This window comes from Microchirus variegatus (genome assembly GCF_963457635.1).
Source record: "Microchirus variegatus genome assembly, chromosome: 21".
NCBI classification, from domain to species: Eukaryota; Metazoa; Chordata; class Actinopteri; order Pleuronectiformes; family Soleidae; genus Microchirus; species Microchirus variegatus.
Genome location: NC_139822.1, coordinates 15,415,585 through 15,435,485, shown reverse-complemented (window position 1 = coordinate 15,435,485; position 19,901 = coordinate 15,415,585). Strand labels below are relative to the sequence as shown.

Sequence of the window (19,901 nt, the reverse complement as noted above, 5' to 3'; positions counted from 1 at the left end):
AGTGACGACTGCTGCATCACGGCTACTAATGCTAGCTAGCCGTGCTACTACTAGCTTAGCACTTTTATTTCTAAGAGTGTGATCAAACACAGGATTTATTTAAATGCGGAAGAATGTACCGTTTTTGACTCATGGAAAGTGACGACTGCTGCATCACAGCTACCAATGCTAGTTAGCCGTGCTACTACTAGCTACCAACATTTGCGAGTGTTTTGTAGTCGCGGAGAGAGCGGTGACATCTCGTCGAACAGGGTGAGCCTCTGACTCCTCAAAAAAGTGTTTGCTCGTCGTTAGCCTGCCGTCTGTGGCTAGCGTTAGCCGTGTGGCTAACGTTCGGGCCGGTTAGCTCACAGTCCGCTGCTGATTGTGTAAAACCGAGGACTGGATTTCCCAAAAGAAGGAACTTGAGGAGAGGAACAATGAAGTTTGAAGACACACAGTCAGTACAGTGAGAACAGTTAAGTGATAGATGTTGTTTTGGGCGGTTGCTAAATGTATTCAGTGTGAATTCTCCACTTAATCTCCCTCTCTCACACACACACACATCAACAAACTACCGTCGGCCCGGTGAGTCTGATAAACGCGAGACACCAAGGTAGTGATTCAAGCGCTCCATCTCTGTTAGGCCTTCTCTATCTATCAGGACTGGCTTGAATGCTTAAGTGAGGGTGGGGATTGTGGGAGTTGAGTGACACGTCATTAAGAGTCTCTCTCTCACTCTCTCTCCCCGATTGGATTTATCACTGAACAGGAAAATGCAGCAGTGTTTGTTTTGCGGCAGGAATTTAAGGATATGCAAATGATCCGGAGGGAGGGGAAGATGAATGGTGGGAATCCATTATTGGCACTGTCACCCGGGTGGCAGATAGAAACAATCAAGAGATTAATATAAAAATAGTAAACAACAATAGTAGGAGCGGTGTGTGAGTTGTTCGTCGCTCTAGATGGATTCAAAAGTGTCAAGCGAGTTGTGATGCATCTCCGGCAACAAAGAACACCAGCGTGGTTGCAGATGAAGTCGTGTCATTGCTAGTTTTTCTTGATCGATGGATTTTTTTTTCTGATGTTGTGCTTCTTTTCATCAAAGTGATACGGCTGCTGCAGTCTGAGAAGCCTGCTTTTATGAAACAAACTTCTTGCCAACTGAGTGAATTTCTAAAAAAAAGCGCACAAGAGCGCGAGAATGTGAGAGCTACGCAACAGGGGAAACACGCTGCATTACAACTACCAAAGCTAGCCGTGCCAGTAGTAGCACTAATTGCCATGTTTTTTCTGTTGCCCCGCGTAGTTGCTGAGAGAGCTGTGGCATGTTGTGTTCTAGTCGAACGGGGTCAGCCTCCTCAAAAAGTGTTTGCTTGTCGTTAGCATTGCCGTCCGTGGCTAAGCGTTAGCTCTGTGGCTAACTTTTGGGCCAGTTAGCTCACAGTCCACAGCTCATTGTGTAAAACACTTGTTTGAGACAAGACACAAAGGGCCGACAAAGGGCCAACACCTCAAAAAGTGTTTGCTTGTCGTTAGCCTGCCGTCTGTGGCTAGTGTTAGCCGTGTGGCTAACTTTCGGGCCAGTTAGGTCACAGTCCGCAGCTGATTGTGTAAAACACTGGTTGTGACAAGAGACAAAGGGCCGACAAAGGCTGAGACCTCAAAAAGTGTTTGCATGTCGTTAGCCTGGTGTCTGTGGCTAGCGTTAGCTGTGTGAGTTAGCTCACAGTCCACAGCTGATTGTGCAAAACACTTGTTGTCTTCTTCAATATTTAATTCCAATAACATTTATTTATGTTTATGTTTCATTGACTGGCCTTAAATCCTCTTCATAAAAAGCTGAAACTGAGAAGTGTAAACTTTGTTTTACAACTGAAAAACATTTTAAAATTACCAAAATAAGGTACCGTCTGGCACCCGGTACCGAATTCCAGATACTGTTATTAATGGTACCCAACCCTAACGGACGATGTGGACGTGTACATGCGGGAAACTCTTGTTCGAGTCGTAACTGTGGTCTCCGGCATGTTTGAGAAAGCGACAGAATCGTAAATATGTCCAACAACAGCAGGGAAGGGGGGAAAAAAAGCAAAGCACTCTCAGCAATTGGGAGTGTGTCAGGACTGTCGTCACTCTCAGTCAAAAGAAAAAAAAAGAAGAGCAGAGCGATTTATAGTAGTTGTAGAGTAGAGCAGGTGCAATGGAGCAACTGCATGTACCAGACAAGCCAGCAGCTGGAGGGGTCAAGTGCTTCACGAAGGAGCCGCAGATGTTGTGTTTGTGCTCCGAAAGCTCAAACCGATGACTGAAATCCTTTAATTCTGAACATGAGGGCTACAACTTCATGTTCTCAACATTTGCTGGTGATGTACTGTACAATATGGAGGATGTCCCAGGCTGCAGCTTTACCTGGGGTTTGCTGAGGAGGCCGATCGATGCCGCAGGTGGAGGGGAGGCAGAACTGGATCCCTGGAAACAAGGTGGGGGGGGGGGGGGAGAGGGGGAGAGGGGGTGGTACATACACAGCAGTACAATCTATTAACGTTAACACAAAGGATGAGTGGATACAGTGGGAGAGAGAGACCACAAGAAAGAAGGTACGATTCCAAAAACACGACCAGAAAGAGGAGCGTTTCCGTCCTTTATTTCTCTTTAGAGCATCACCGGATTATCGTTAGCCTCGTGGTTTATTCTACACCGTTTTCATTTAGATGGAAAACTGATCTGAAAGTAATCATAATAACCACTTAAATGACATAGAGATCTATGGTAATTGGTGTGGATTTTTTTTAACGGTGATGCGCATGAAGTTATAGTTACAGGTGACCATTGGTTCTTATTATATAGGGGAGAGATGACTGATAGTCCGTAAGTTCTTATTTCTCATTATATAGACAGAAAATTGAAGCTCTTGACGTCATGTACAGCAAATGATTTATTTAAACGTTGCAACAAAATAATTTGTGTTGTGCAAACTTCCTTGAATGTATCTTAACCTTTATATGACCTTTTTAAAGTGCGATACTTAAGCAATAGCTCAGAGCGGGCCGTGACGTCACGATATCACGGCCGAGGGCTTTGTTCAGACTGATTTGAACGTAGGGTTTTTTTATTTCATTTTCATTTTTATTGACATAAACGATGGGGATTGTTTCAAATTAGAAAAAAATAGATAAATCGAAAAAATGTATCAAAAGCAGCTGAACAGTCTATTGTCTTCTGTGGAACAATGGTCTGTTGATCGGTGTTTGTCAAACACTGGAAATGACGACGTTCTCGAATGTCTTTGTTTTTGTCCACAAACCAAAATGATTCAGTTTTGATGGTTTTGATGTGATGTGGAGCAAAGAAACAAAGAAAATATTCACATTTAAGAAGCTGAAACAATCAGAAATCTTGTTTTAAACCCTAACCGATTAATCGATGATCAAAACAGTAGTAATCGATTAAAGGTGCCATATGTAAGAATGTGGCCAAAAAACGGTTACTACATTCAAATTCAAAATACCGAATACCTTTTAGGTTTCGTTTTCTGACGTAACTGGCAACCCGTGGTTGCTCGGCAGCTGAGACTCTACCGACTGCAATGATTGGTAGACGGCGGTAGGTGGCGCCACATGCCAAAACATGATTTCAAAACATAAACATGATTTGCAGTCTGCAAAATGTATTTTTTAATGCAAAAATTTTGGCTGTACTGTTGTTGTTGGTGAGTTCAGTTTGTTATATGAACATTATTCCTGAGTCTCTGTGACATATTAGGAGGATTTTATGGCCAGTTGATTTAGATTTATTACATAATGCACCTTTAATTGTTTCAGCTCTATTTGTTGCTAGTCATCACAGGGTCTTTGTTTTTGTGGGGTTTTGGCAGCTTTAGCTCGAAATAGAACAGCATACGGCACAGAATAAACAAGCTTACTTTCACCCCTAAGTTTAACCCCTGCATATGCGGCAGGTGCTGGTTAGGGTGACGTGAAAAGCTAATTATGTTGGTATTTGTTCAAACCTTGTAATTAAGGTTACAGGCAGAGTATGAGGTTAAAAAGATTAACACGGATGTAACCCGGAAGCAATTATGTTGGGCACACCGAGGTCACGGGGGTTAAAAAACAGTTACGTCCTGTGTTACGACGAACACAGTGAACACATCAAATAGTCTCAACAAAAACAACAACAAAAAAGGCAGAAATTCAAAAACCACTCTCCAGCATTAATCTCTTTGTTCCAGCGCGCATAGCAGCCGCCTGTTATCATACACACATAATCTGTCAGTGCATTCCCCCACGCTATAACTTATGAATAAACATGATGTCAGCGCAGTACAGGTGGAATTATGCACTGCTTTTATATCCCCCCCAAAGTTAAACGTGGAGCCTTTTTCTTTTTATGCCCGCGAAATGAGCGGAAAGAATAAAACAAACGCAACCTAATTAACTTTAAAAAAAGACACAAAAAAGGAGCCTTTCAGATTCAGTCAATTTAGCAAAAACTTTCATGAAGTGCTCTGTGCATATTCCATTCAAAACATCACACGGGAAGATCCTTTTTTTTCTTTCTGGCAGCGCACTGATTAAGCTCTCTTTGTTCCAGTGCACTTTATTAGAGCACAGACTTCAGTAAGGGATTCTGCACGGAGCCCATTAACAGGATAGATAGCACAGATACATCTTGTGATTTCGCCTGGCTTTTAGCCGCTCGCTGCCGCTAACAGGATTCGGCGTCTTCGGCGGCGGCGGCGGTATTGTCGGCTCCTTTCATTGCACTGATTATCAGGACGAAACAATGAATAAGAACCAAGCACTTACACGGAGGCACCGTGTATGAAATGCACAAAAAAGAAATATTGAGGCCATCTGTCATGCACCGATTTACCATAGTTTTCATTATCCAGTGTCACACAATTAAAAAATAAAATAAAATGGCCACATCAGGATGTCTAACTCTTTTCAGTCCACTTATACTACACTTATTTCCCCGTTACATTCGCGATCTGTGATTCCTGAGCATTAAAGCGGAATTCTGTTTGTTTTTGGGTGCTATGTTTATAAATGTGGGAGTATAGTAGTCACGAGACCAGTTTTAAAAGGTTTGTGAGTACTAATCACGTTACACGCTCACATTTAAAAACATAAAACCCCCGATTGAAAACTTCAGTAATTCCCCTTTAAGATAATATCTGACTGTAAAAAACACACTAACACCTATCAACAAGGCCCGTTATTACACTGGTTGATTATCACACATTGTATAGTTTTTAAATAGATGTATTTATACTCATGTGTATCTGTATGTGCTGCGTGTTTGGTAGCAAACTGTGTCGGTAAGATGAGGCTGAGAGGCTACATATGACGTCACTGTTATATTTGAGCATGAGCGTGAAAGTATTTCCCCGTAACAATTTAAAAGCGTGTCGTATTCTAGCTCCGTCGACGTATCGTTTCACAGCATTGTTTCCTTCTTTTTTTTTTTTGTCTTCAGCATTGCAGAATCCATCACATAGCTCACATAGTAAACAGTTTGTTTTCGTATAGTTATATAATAACTGTCAAAATTAAATTTCCCCCCCGTCCCCATTCTGGAGTGACAATAAGCACAGAGGAAAGTTTCCGTCGTCTCTGCGAGACGGGATGTCTGGTTAGCTCTGAAAGAGTCTCTGAAAATAGATGTGCAAAATGTCTTTGTCATAATCCACTGTTCTGTTTGAACGGGAACGTTCACGGAAAAAAAAAGCTCATCCAGTGATTATAAAGGTAACCGTCCTGCAACAATGCTCATATCAGCAGCGGCGGCGACCTGACTTTTAGCGACCTTCACAATGCTTCCAGTGAATGTTCCTGACACATCCTCTTTCAGTCACAACAGAGAGGGTTTCATCGCATTCTTGCAATCCATGACATACAAGTTCTTACGGCTCCAGATGCTGGAATGTCACTGCTGTGTACGGCGAAAGTCTATTTTAATCGCCAACGATCGCACAACATTCTATTTTGAATAATAAATACAGTTTGAGCTACATCTAGTCTGCTGAGAATGAGGTATAAACTCACAGAGTGAGAGAGACGTATGTGATTTCCGCGCTATTGTAGTCATATCTACCACTCCATAGTTCCACACTGGCACTCCGGCGTATCGATGCCGGTCTGTGGACCCTCCTCTGCCACCTGCACCACAGAAAGGCCCTCTCACTCGACGACCTTTCAGAACTACCTGTGGATTCTTCTCCGACGCTGTCGCCATGCTCGTGGTACGCAGCCGCACACTCCAGCGTCTCCACTAAAACGTCATCGGACTCCAAATCCGCTGAGGGTGTGACTTCGAGATCTGGTGAAGATGAGCCTGATGTGGGACCACAGTCCATCTCTAGTGAGGTGTCAGGGGATACTGAACTAGGCGGGGATATCGTGACAGTGACCTGCGGGAGTGGGATGCTATCTAATTCCAAGGCCATGTCCTGAGGTGAGTGATCTAAGAAATCCTCTAAAGCCAGATCAGAACAGAGGGATTCTGCTAACTGTAAAGGATCGAGGGGACATGGCGAGGCCGGGTCAACGGGTGACATGGGCGAGCAATCAGAGTGGTATAAAGGTGGGTCTAAATACTCAGCATTAGATGGAGAGTCAATGCTAAGGTCAAATGGGTCTGGTTCAGGGTCCATGAACACTGAGTCAAGATCGTCTTGGTCTAGGGAAGTCAGCATGACCAAGTCAAAGTGAACCAGATCAGCGTGATATATGGTGGTGGTGTCGAGTGGCTCCGGAAGGGGCGGCCACTCTGTATCTTGGGACTCTGGTTCAGTAATCTGTGGTGTTTCTGTTGAACTGGACGTAAAGGTTGAGGCTGTTGCCATTTGGTCTGGGGGATCATCTGGAAAGCTGATAATGGGATCCAGATTTGTGTCACTGCCACTGTCACTGTCAATGATAGGACAATCACTATCCAGATACTCTGATACCACAATAGATGGACAGCTGGTGCCAGTCTCTAAATGACAAGGTGCAACAACACCAAGATCAGGTGAGGGTGCGACGCAGGGCGGGAGTGACCCTTGGTTTACTGGGTCAGAAAACATAGTTTCTACTTCAGATGGTTTTGGCTCTAATTCTGTCGATTCAGCATCAGGGTCAGAATCATCTGCTTCTGAACTTGGTAAAGACACGGTCGCATGATCTTGGGAAACTAAATCTGGCTCGTCCACGATGGCAGGATCTGGAGACTCTGAATCTGACATGACATCTTGTTCCTCTGGTGGTGATACAGTAACTACAGGGACTGGATATGGTAATTGTATATTATCTTTTTTAATTAGTTCTGCCTCTGCAGATATCATGTCAGGGTGAGATGATTGAGTATCTGAATGAGGCACATGTGCTGGGTCTATATCTATTAGCTGTGGTGTGATTGGCATTTCCTGTTCTACTGTAACGGCATCCTTTGGGATTTCAGGGGCTGTTTCTGAGTGAATTGGTTCTGCACCACGTGTGGTGACTGTTTCATCATCAGTGATAATGTCAGTTGAACTCAACATGTGCTGGTCCGTCAGCCCTGGCTTTGGTTGTGATATATTTGGTTGTGGATTTTCAGAGGACACTGCGTTTAAATCCGATGGCTCGAGTTGGGCTGACCTAACACAGCTTGGAAGAATGGGATCCAGAGAAAGTGGTATGGCACTCTCAACATACATAGACTGTGGACAGGCCAGGATGCTTGGGTCCATTGAGAGCTGTTTTGGCAGATTTCGGCGGGCGCCTTTCTTCTCTTCACTCTCTTCTGGACAGTTGACGGCTGCATCTGCAGTGCTTTGCCGAACAAGCACCTTGCTTCTGGCCTGGGTCCCCACAGACACTTTGGATACTTGTGGTTTCTTTTCTTTAGCTCCCCCGGTACCTCTATCTACTGTAGAGGACCCATGTCCTACTTTACCACCTGCCCCTGAAGCACCTGCCTTTGCCGGTATCTCGGTCCCTGCTTCTGCCCCTGAACTTGCTCCTGTGACTGTCCCAGACCCTCCACCTCCACCTCCACCCGAGCCTACCCCAACTCCAGTTGCCGCGTGGCCAGCCTGTGGAGACCACGTGTTGTAATGCTGCGTGAAAGTGTTAAAATTGCTGTTGAACGCACGGAGCTCTTTGCAGAGGTCCCTCCTTAGGTCAGCAAGCTCTCGGCGCATGGCGGAAACCTCTTCCTTCCACTGCATGCTGATCGCTGCAGCCAAGGTAGCTGACTCTTTGATACTGGCCTGGATGGCTTTTGGCGAAGGCCGTTCGGGGCCACTAGATCTGGGGGATCTGAAGAGGCTTGGAGAAACAGGTGGTCCTGACAGAGGTTTGGCTGTAGCTCCCATGTTATCCTGCTGGTAGAGCCTGTCTCTTCTTATGGGACAGCCTAGATCATCATGAGCCAAAGGGGCTGTGTCTGCCAAATCCTCATGTATACTGGTCTGGTCAGGTAAACAAGAGTCTTCCTGCACATAATTTCTGTCTGGAAGACAAATGTAAATATGTATCTGTAATATGGACGGAGGTGTGAGCAGCTGGAGAGAATGTGCTTTTAATTGCCACAAAGCATTAACATCAAGTCATGCACTGAATGCCATGAGTCAAAATAAGATAAATACGTAACAGATAAAGTCCTAATCTTTTGATTATTGCCCCAATTTGCTCATCTTTAAATGTGATGTATTTTGAAGAATATTCATATTATAGTTGCTGTAATTGTATTATAAATAATAGTAGGAGATATTCCCATTTTGACTCATTTCAATTAATGGCTTACACTGCCTTCTCAACCTTAATTTGTAGCATGCATTCTTCACATCTTTTCAGTGCACAAAGCTATGTCTTGCTCCAGGAACACATCACAAAGAATGGAAAAAATATTTCCAGTAAACGAGGTGTAAGAACGACCCTAGCATGCTCTCACGGCGTTCGTTTTTCGAGGTAAAAGCAAAGTGTACTTTGTGCAATGAAAAGAGGCAAAGATGAGCAAACCTTCAAGACCTTCGTGTCTTGTCACTCAGGAAGTACAGTATGAACCCTATTGAAAATGTCAGGTCCAGTTTGACCCGCTGATTTCGAAGCACCAACTGCCCCAATGTCCAAAATGTCACATATCAAACTCTGCATCCGAAAAATGCAATGATATTTTTTTAATTAAGAGAAAGCAGTGTAAGCAGACATTTATCAGTATGACAGATTGATGATCAGCACATCTCCAGATGTTCACACCTCTAATCCTCCCTACCATAGACTGACTGACGGTATTCCGTGAATATACAGTGGGGGAGGAGGTGGAATCCGCTCACATGTCTTGTCCAGACATTGTCTTCTTTTCCGTCCCCCCATTCTTCATCTGTACAAGGACATACCGTTTCCTCTGTGAATCCAGCAATCATGGGAATTGTTGTAAGCACCACCACCACCAGCTTACAATATATAATCAAGGCTCACTCGCAGAAATAAACGAACGTGTCATCTGAGTCGATTTATCGCAGCACGTTTGCACATGTGATATATGTGCGTGACGGCTCAGTTGCCGATATATTTTATTGCCAGCTTTTTACAGTGTTTATTATCCAAGGCCAGACAGAGAAGTCTGCATCTTTGTAGTGGGATCTCATTATGTGTAAACAACGACGGGGGGGGGGGAAACAATTTAATCAGATGAACAATCTGTGGGCCAAGTTTGCAGCAAGGTGTAAAGAATGCAAACTCTGCATTATATATGGAAATTATAGCAAATCTTTGACCAGATCGTGATAAAGCTGTGAGTGCAACGGGTGTCACCATATGGCACCAAATCACATATCCAAAATGAAGTGGCGAAAGCAGCCATGTCCTTATTCTGACCTGATTTCAGATCATTTTTTCCATTTGTGATTTTCAATAGGGTTCATAGCTTTACTCTCTGATGCATCCGATGGATGAGCGGATGAAGCACTGTTTCCCAAAAAATACAGCCGCATGAACTGGTAACAGCGCACGAGTGACAGCTAACGTCATCGTCCCTCCATCAAGAACAATGAAAACATACAGGTGTGTGATTCATGCAACGATGTCGAGCTGTTTGACAGCACAACCCTAAATGTTCGATAATCATCCATGACAATACATCAATGTAAGCTTTTGGTGTCAGTTTGTCACGTCGACTTAAAAAAACGACCGACATCCAGGATGTTACATGTTGTAACTGTGTAAAAATAAATGTCTAGTTCTTACCTGTGGTGGCCCTAATGGTGGACGTGACAGTGGAGGCCAAGGGGGGGATGCAGTCATCGTCTTGGGAGTAACCGGCCTGAATGGCTCGCAGGTAGCTGTGACTCCGGGTCCGAAAACAGCCAGGGAGGTCCAAGGCCTCCATGGCCTGGGATTCTACCTCGCTGAACACGGACTCACACACAGACTCAAACTGGCCATTCACTTCTGTTTCGCTCACCTGCGGAGGGGGAAACAATAAGCCATTTTCTATACTGTTCTCCGTAAAATGGAATGGTCAGGTTTCAATATAATAGCTGTAACTGACAAGAACTGACGCTTGAATGTTACAAACATCTGTTTGTTGTTTGACGGTTGTCATCCCGCTCCCATTTGGCAATACAAGCTTTTTCTGCTCGTACCCAGAGGCGATTCTAGAGTGTGTAGGGGCCCTAAGCAAAAATTTGCAGGGGGCCCTTCCAACCAGTATTCATCACCATTATGTTATAAATATGTAAAAAAAAAAAAAAAAGGTATGAGTTGAAAATATATATTTTTTGAAAAACCTTATAATTAAAAAGTATGTGAAAATATAAATGTAAAGAACAATAAAATACTGTAAATAGCGTTTAAAAATGCTATATAAACTGAGTTTCCAACTTGCAGAACGACTTCACAGAGGTTAATGTGAGGTGGGGCCCCTTTAGGGAGGTTTCCTACTGAGATGTCATTCCAAATCGCCCATTGTTGTTTAAGGGGGACGGGGATGCGGCTGGTCACTGCAAATTTCAGTAAAAACAGCCCAGTGTCGGGGGGGCCCCCTATTGGCTAGGGGCACCAAGCAGTTGCCTGCCTTGCCTGTTCACAAACTGCGCCTCTGCTCGTACCTGGAATTAGTAGGAGTTTAGTTGGGGCTTTTAAGACTGTGAACAAATCAATACCGCTCTCCTTGGAGATTGATGCTTTAACAGAAAAAAAATAGTTGCAATGAAGTGTCATGTCGCAGTCAGCAAATATGTATTAATATCTAAAGAAGAGTTGCTGACAGAGAGAGAAATCTCTGTTTCAAACGGTTGTGCTGTGGGATTTTAAATGAAGCCCTGTGGTGAATTTCATTCTTGTAGATTTTGCTGGAGATTCCCCTGGGACCTCCTCTGGGGCCCTTAGCAGTCTAACAGAGCGAGTAGCACATTATATGATATGGATTTGAGTGTTATGTGCTAATTGAAAGGGTTCACACTCACCTGGCTCACTTGGCTAACACAGCTAGCCTGACTGAGGGTGCTGACTGCTCGCATATAGCTCTGGTTCCTGGAGCGAAACTTGGGCGAGTTGTAGTTGGCAGAGGGATCCAGGGCAATGCTCGGGTGCATGTCTCTGGCGGCTTGCAAGTGGTAGCTCTGACTGAACAGAGAGAGGAGAAGAGATGCAAGCAGGTAGTGAGACGACAGGTACTGTGACGACCTTTTAAAAGGTGCTATATGCAAAAAAATTAGGTCAGAAAATGACCATGAAATTTCATCAGGGATTAAGGAAACATGTTTAGGAGATTTACCCATCCACGATCAATACATATACTTTAACGTCAACGTTAACCTCAACGTTAACGTCAGCGTCAACGTTAACCTCAACGTTAACCTCAACGTTAGCGTCAATGTTAATGTTAGCGTCAACGTTAGCGTTAGCTTCAACGTTAACATTAGCGCCAACGACTCGTTTCCACGACGACTGACTGGAAAAAGACGCTTGTGACGTCATGTTTAACGTAGTCCAGGCACCGTTTACCAGTTAACTCCTTTAGCGCCGTCAGCGCCCCTACAGTCGAAATGGAGCGGTCTGTTTATTAAACGAAAAGAGCAGCGCTACAAATAACCAGCGTAACCGTTGTACTTCGTATTTGTGCCTCTGTTTTTAAAGTTTAGCGTTACTTTAGAGACTCCTTTTAACAATCGGGAGTCACGTAAACATGACGTCGCGCGTGTTTTTTCCGGTCAGTCGTCATGGAAACGCGGCATGCGTTAATATGTGTTGACACCGTTAAACGTGCCCAGCACTAATCGTGATATTATCGGTGTCATGGACCATGTATCGCATATCATATCGTGAGGTATATCCTGTGATATAACCAATAACCTGTATAGCCTGTACACAGTTAGCTGCAGCTAACCCTTACCCAAACCTAAAAAGCCTCACTACCCCTCTAAAAAATGTCTTGGCGCAAAATAAGGTTCTGCAATAAAGATGCGTTAATGTGTTTGTTATTATTGTCTTGTTATGTAATAATAAGTACAGTGAAAAAAGTTTCAGTTATGTATGTGTATATGCATGAACACAGTGTAATAGTTTGGGAAACATTTTAAAAGCTAAATGTTGCTGTTGTACATATCAAATTAAATATAATTCAGTGTAATATCATTTTGCCTCGTGTGGCTGCAGGTGGAACATATTGACAAAAGCAATCAAGTGCTATTAAGCCCAGTGAGCCTCCTCTGGGTAATCTGAACTTGAGATTGTGTCGCCCCCCCCAAGAGGGTTGCCTTTCTTTCTTCCTGTTCCTCTCCCACCCGCCGCCCCACTGACGAGTTCACCAGCGTCATTATTTTGATTTCCCGGGTGCCTGAAACGTCAAATCAATGCTTGGAAATGACAGAAATGCAAATTGGGAGCTAGTTAGCGAGCAAGCACTCCAAAGAGCACCCCCAGTGTCAGGAGGGTCAAATAAATGTGTTTGACGTCCGAAACTCATGACGGGCTCTGACCACTGCAGAGAAGACGAAACACAACAGCACAGAGGAGGAAAATGTGCTTTAAGTAAACTAGGGACTATTTGTGAGTCACCTAAGGACTACCAAAGTGCGATGCCCACATCCAGATCTATTTGCAATGGCAGCCAGGGATGACTAAGCATTTTCAGAGCTTTTTATAGAGACAGACGCTGGTGTTTGGCATGGAGGGAAAACGCCATTGTGATTAAAAGGCCCTCAATCCATCTTGTCATGCTGCAAAGGCTGCAAAATCAACCTTAGCGACGCTCAAAGTCGTCCTAACGCAATAAAGAAATAGTCCGAGATTAAGTCTGAATTAAATAGTAAAAGTTTGGAAGCTGTAAATGGGACGAAAGACTTATCTCGGAACTCTTAATCTCTCAAAACACATCAGCTTGAATATGCGATTTTATGCAATATGTCATTTACTGCCACGTCTTTATTATGTAATCATATTTAACAATGCCTAACGCTGTGCCTGTATAAGAGCAGATTGCCCCAGGTGACCCTTCACTGACTGATTTGGAGTGTTAGCTCTCTGTGAGACGTCCATATTGAGCGTGTCAGCAGGGCAGCGAGCCAGCTGGCTCCCACAGCTGAGACTGACCACCGCAACACAGCAGCAGCAGCAGCAACAGAGAGGCAGAGGCAGAGGCAGAGGCAGAGGCAGGGGGAGGAGGCGCTGAGCTTGTATTCACCTTAAGTCTGCAGCGAAATTGGTGATGTAGTTACGCATGTCACTGTTGATTTTATCCAGGCGGTAAGAGCTGTGGGCAGAGAAGAAAACAGAGTTAACTGGGTCCCACAGGTGGGAGTCGGATGGTGGATGTGACGTCACTGGGAACGAGTCCAGTGGCTCTGGCTCTGCAATGGTGCACCGAATGTTTGCCTGGGGGGGGTTTTTTCACCAAAGTGCTGCGATACAACAATGACAAGGATATGGAGCGTTGATAGAAATGGGGGGAAAAAAATGGGGTTAATGTTGCATGGAAGAGGCAATTTCTTGAAAAACACACACGTGTGATGTGACGTGAGATAATACAGCACAGACGTTTCCCATGTGGGCCATTAGATTTAGTTAATAGAGCCAAATGAGAGTAGAAAAAAAACAAATAAACACAACAAAAAAAAGAAAAATCGCTTAACATCCTTCCCCAAGTACGGAAACTTGGTCGAGCGTTTGGCTGACAAGATCGGCTCTAAGTGGAGCGACTGAGGCATAAACGGAGTGCACTCAAAACCCGTGACTGTCAGGAGTGCGCTGTTGTCAGCTGAGTGAGTGGAGGCTGTTTTTGAGATGGCACTGGCTCTTTATCAAATCATGCCACAGTGCATCTCCTCTAATGTCTACAGAAGCATACAAGGGACACGACTTAGTCCAGTGTGCAAGAGGATGCTCTATCTATTAGCGAGAAAAAACAACAACAGAAAACTCCCTTCGTCACGACTCTCCGCTGCAGTCCCTTTATGACTTTAAACCGGAGTCAGACCCAGAGTCAGAAGACACTGTTGCTCATGAAACACCTCCACAACGGACGTTATTCTTCTTCTGCGGTTCAATGTACGCAACCGGATGTGCCCGGACTACCGCCCGGAGCAGGACGATCGGTTGTTCAGGAGAACCGCTGCTTACGTAACGTTAACGGGATTTTCAGTGATCTCGTTGAGCCCCGAGATTACAATAAAACACAACTTTCTCAGCAGTGGCTGAACTGTTTGTTTCGAACCGTCAGGCTTCATAAACAAGGTAATGACGCAGATACACACCAAAAAAAACAGCGATAATAGGAACTTCCGGTCTAGTTCCGCTTTAACGCATGTAAACGCATGACGACTAACCGGAAAAAGACATATGTGACGTCATGTTTACGGGACTCCCAATTTTTAAAATGAGTCTCTAAAGTAACGCTAAACTTTTAAAAACAGAGGCACACATACGCAGTACACAGGTAGCGCTGTTCTTTTCGTTGAATAACCCGACAGTTCCATTTCGACTGTTGGCTCGCTAACGGAGCTAACTGGTAAACGGGGCCTGGACTAGGGTAAGTATGACGTAAACAAGGGTCTTTTTCCAGTCCGTCGTCATGAAAAACGAGTCATGCGTTAATGTGCGTTAACGTTGAGGCTAAAGGAGCTAACACAGCTAACGGAGCCAACTTGTAAACGGGGCCTGGACTACGGTAAACATGATGTCGCAAGCGTCTTTTTCCAGTCAGTCGTCATGGAAACGAGTCATGCGTTAATGTGCGTTAACGTTGACGCCGTTAACAGCCGTTAACCGCCGTTAACAGCCGTTAACCGCCGTTAACAGCCGCGAACGTGCCCACACTGACTTTATATTAGTGCAGCAAGCACATTAGAGCCTTGTAGATATATACTAGCAGACGCAGTGATTTGAATCATAAAACGTGGCAACAGGAGACAGAAAAAAGGTGGAATGAAAAGCAGAATAAAAGAAAAAAAAGCCTTGAAGAAGAGAAAATCTACTGTATGCTCGCCACGTCTCACGCGGCCTCAAATCAGTGGAAACAGAGTTGTGCTTTGACCTTGATTTCTGAGGGAGAAACGCTCACTCGAGTGAAGTCTGAACGAGTGATTACATCGTGTCACATCAATTATTATTGAACGCTTTGCTCGTGTTTAAATTCGATTCATTACGAGGGGGCGACTCAACAAGCTAATCAAGGCTGTTTTGGGTGTTTTAGAAAGTGTCAGAAATGGCACGTGAATGATTGATTGATTACCTTGTGATGTTAAGACGCTTTCATTTCACAAGAAATGTCCTTCTGTGTATAATTATGGCAGATTCCACTACAGGACCTGAGGATGAAGGTGCAATTGAAGCCCCGTCATTAAAACAATCATCGACATAACGGCACAGGGTGTTCCGGCTCAGCGGGCACATGACTGTGATGTGTCCTTTATTGGCGAGATGAGCAAAGAAGCGACCCTATCCCTGTCAACCGCGAGAGGGACAGCCTGTTCTCGCTTTTAACGTGATTTGCTTCAGGGGAGCGGCTGCTGTCAAACTTGTGTTTGGCCCCATCTGAACGCCACAGCGGGAGCATCGAATTGGGGGGAAATACAACCTACACGCGTCGCACACAATGCCTGTCTTGAATCCAATCTAATTCCATCCCAACAAGCCCGATGAACCATAACAGCACCAGAGCTCTCATGTCAGGTGTCAGCCAGAGTGAATCTTATGTGTGGACTCAAAATAGAACCAAGGAACACGGTGCTTGTGCTGTCAGGGATAAAAAAAAAGAAAAGAAAGAAAAAAGAGACCGGATACAAATATAGTAGCACCTAAAAAAGAACGTGATGACTGGTTCAGGCATCTAATCTAATCTAATCTAATCATCTTCATTCTTCCAAAGATGAAAGCACAGGCAGCCATATAGGTGTCATAGCTGAAACACAAGTCATTGCCTCAATAACGGTGTATTTTTTGAAGATAATCTGATTATTTAATACCAAAAATACATAAGAATGGATAAACAACAACACTTTAAATTAGGGAACACATATTCACCATTAACTAGGTGCTTACTAACATGCATATAAGTCGCATACTAGCCCTTTATTAGTAAATATTAAGCACGTATTAAGACCTTATGTAGGGAAAATCTTAATTCATGTCGTAATCGAGGTAGAATAAGGTTATCTAGAATAAAGTGTTAATAGGTGCTTAATGATTACTAATAAAGGTCTAGTATGCGACTTATACATACGTCGCATACTAGACCTTTATTAGTAAATTTTAAGCGCATATTAACACCTTATGTAGGAAAAATCTTAATTCATGTCATAATAGAGGTAGAATAAGGTGTTAATACGTGCTTAACAATTAGCAATAAAGGGCTAGTATGCGACTTAGGTATAAGTGTGTATATGTGTTCCCTAATCTAAAGTGTTACCATAAAAGATACTGAATCAACTCCAATATTTGAGCATTATCTTAACCGATTAGGGTAACATATATTTAATTGTACATGCAGTATACTATATTATTACCTGTATTCTGTTACTATGCTAGCTCAATTCCCCCAATAGCCTTCTAACACAATTTAGCAAACACAATGTACCATTAGAACACTGGAAATGGGCCTCTATACACATATGTACATATTCCATTAAAAACCAGACCTTTGCTGCTAGAATAGTCGTTTACCACATTAACAATGTATAGAGTGTATTTCTGATTCATTTAATGTTATATTCATTGGAAAAAAACTGCTTTTCCTTTCCAAAAATAAGGACATTTCTCAGTGAGCCCAAACTTTTGAACAGTAGTGTATATGATAGATAGATATTGCCAACCTAATCCAAAAAGAGAGACACCACATAATTGCGTTCTTAGAGTGGGTTTCCGAGGACTCTCAGGTAATGACACTCTTGGGGACACTCGTGGTGTTTGAAGCGAACGTGACAACAACACCTTCTCCTTCCAGACTCAATAATAATATAATACCTCTGCTGTCAATGGACTCGGACGCAGGCCACACAGCCTGATCCCTGCTGGTCAATATCTTCCTTTTCAGCAGAGCCCAGCAGACTCTCAGTATAACCACTGAGAGAGCCATTATTCAAAGGGGCCTTGGAGTACAATAACAGCAACTGATAGCCCTTCCTGCTGTTGCATCCTCATAAATCATTCACTGTTTGCGGGCTATTCAAAATGAATTGTCAAGGGGGGGGGGGGGGGGGGGGTCGATGGTGGTGGCCTCTACGTTACATCATCGAGTGAAAGAGCTGCGAAAAACGTCCGAGAGGCTGCGTCTCTATCTGGTGACAGCATGTCGTTACGATCCTTTGCTTGATCACAATCCATAACATTCGATCTATCATTAAACTGTTTTTCACACTGGGATGTCCTTCTGTGTGTGTGTCAGTGCAGCACGTACTGTATACGGCAGATTCCACTATAACACAAACGTTTATCGTGTCTTGGGACACACAGGAAGTGAGGACGAAGGTGTAATTGAAAGGAAATAAAAGGCAAGTCATGAACCCTTAGTGCTGACATGGGAATAACACACAACTCCTTATATGGACATCCTGGGGGTGTGTGTTTTTAGGTCACATATTGAGACGTTAAAACGTTTGTTTTCGAGTCAAAGTTATGATTAATTTTATATCACATTTTTAGTCGTGATAATTGTGCAGAAGTCACCCAAAAAAATTTTTTTTATTAAAAAAATAAATAAAATTAGTGAAGTGATCAGACCGCAAATCATGTTTTGGCATGTGGCGCCACCTACCGCTGTCTACCAATCATCGCAGTCAGTAGAGTCTCAGCTTCCGAGCAACCACGGGTTGCCAGTTGAGCTACAATGGCGGAGAAAACAAAACCTAAAAGACCTATCATTTATCCTTATATATATATATATATATATATATATATATATATATATATATATACACATACATATATATATATATATGTATATTCAAACACCATATTTGAGCTCAAACTGTTGTAGAAATCACTTGCATCCAATCCTGAGTGCCTTTTGACATAATACGCCTTTGCGGGGTTATTCAGGTGATGTGAATGGTCCAAAAAAATTGCTCTTCTAAAGTATACACAGCTGACAAAGCAGATTAAAAGGCAGATTAAACACAACAGAGTTTTGACAGAGCAGGACTGCAGATCTGGGATAATGTACTGAATCGTCTGTTTTATTAAAACAGGCATTTGTGAATCTCGGGCTGTAATTACTGTATCACATTCAGCTGAGAACAAAGAGGAACAAGTCCTTTTGAAGGGGATTTTTTTTTTTTTTTTTTTTTTAACTTTCCTCTGCTGTCATCTTTGAAAAGAGAAACCGGGAAGGATTTATCTTTAACTACCTGAACGAAGACAACAGTACAATTTAAGACCACAAGACAAAATATTTGCATTAAAAAAAATCTTTTGCAGACTGCAAATCATGTTTTGGCATGTGGCGCCACCTACCGCCGTCTACCAATCATTGCAGTCAGTAGAGTCTCAGCTGCCGAGCAACCACGGGTTGCCAGTTACGTCAGAAAACGAAACCTAAAAGACCTCGGTATTTTGAATTTGAATGTAGTAACCGTTTTTGGCCACATTCTTACTATTGGCGACTTTAATCGCTGCAGGCAGGAAGTGAGCAGTTTTTAAAGGTGAGGCAGGAAAAGAAAACATGAAGTGCACAGTAATTAGCACATACAACACAGTAAAAGTCCACTTCTGAGCTAGAAACGTGCATCTTGACGGTCTCTTAGTTACACCACGTACTCTTATGTCTCCCCCGTAACAGAGTTCCTTGTGTTTATTGACATTGTCTTCTGCTTGTCTCATCATGTAATCCTCTTATGAGTATCCCTCCACCACAGAGCTACAGAGACAAAAGGCTCTCCCCGTTCTATCCGCGTTTAATAGGACACATCCCAGAAGAGCGCCTTCCTCACTAGTTGAAAACACTGATATGAATATCCATGAAGGCGCCGTAATGAGCGCAGGGTTCGGCGATCGAGTGTTTGACACTGAAGCAGCAGAGCAAGAGCACAGACGACACCGCGAGAGGGGAATGTACATAGGTAAGTAAGTAAATAAATAAACGAATAAAAGCATTCTGCATTCTTTAAAACAGGGACACGGAAACAGCAACGTCTTCAAAATGGAATACAAGACATCCGGAGACTAAATCGCACCTTTTTTTTACGCGGATTTTCAGAGATTATTATGTTATGTACAGGGCCATTCAAAAGTTTGGGGTCACCTTTCCAATTTGTGTGTGTTTTCCATTAAAAGTCACACTCTTTTTTCATCAAAATAGTTGCAAAATGAATAGAAAATATAGTCAAGACATTGACAAGATTAGAAATAATAATTTTTTTATCCTGTTTTCAGCTGAGCTAACATCATCGCACAAGGGTTTTCAAGGGTTTTCCAATCATCCAATAGCCTTTAAACGCCATTAGCAAACACAAT

At 43.2% G+C, this 19,901-nt stretch overlaps 1 protein-coding gene across 1 annotated transcript in view; it reads right to left on the bottom strand.

Moving 5' to 3' along the window:
• The window catches only part of dlgap2a (discs, large homolog-associated protein 2a), a gene marked incomplete at its 3' end in the record, with an annotated part of 75,690 nt that overhangs the window by 15,634 nt on the left and 40,155 nt on the right, over positions 1-19,901 (bottom strand). Inside the window, exons 4-7 of the mRNA XM_083907935.1 lie at positions 13,639-13,707; positions 11,420-11,579; positions 10,200-10,416; positions 2,392-2,451 (exon numbers count right to left, since the gene is read on the bottom strand). Coding sequence (XP_083764061.1) covers positions 2,392-2,451; positions 10,200-10,416; positions 11,420-11,579; positions 13,639-13,707 — 506 coding nt within the window. The remainder of the gene's footprint in view (positions 1-2,391; positions 2,452-10,199; positions 10,417-11,419; positions 11,580-13,638; positions 13,708-19,901) is intronic.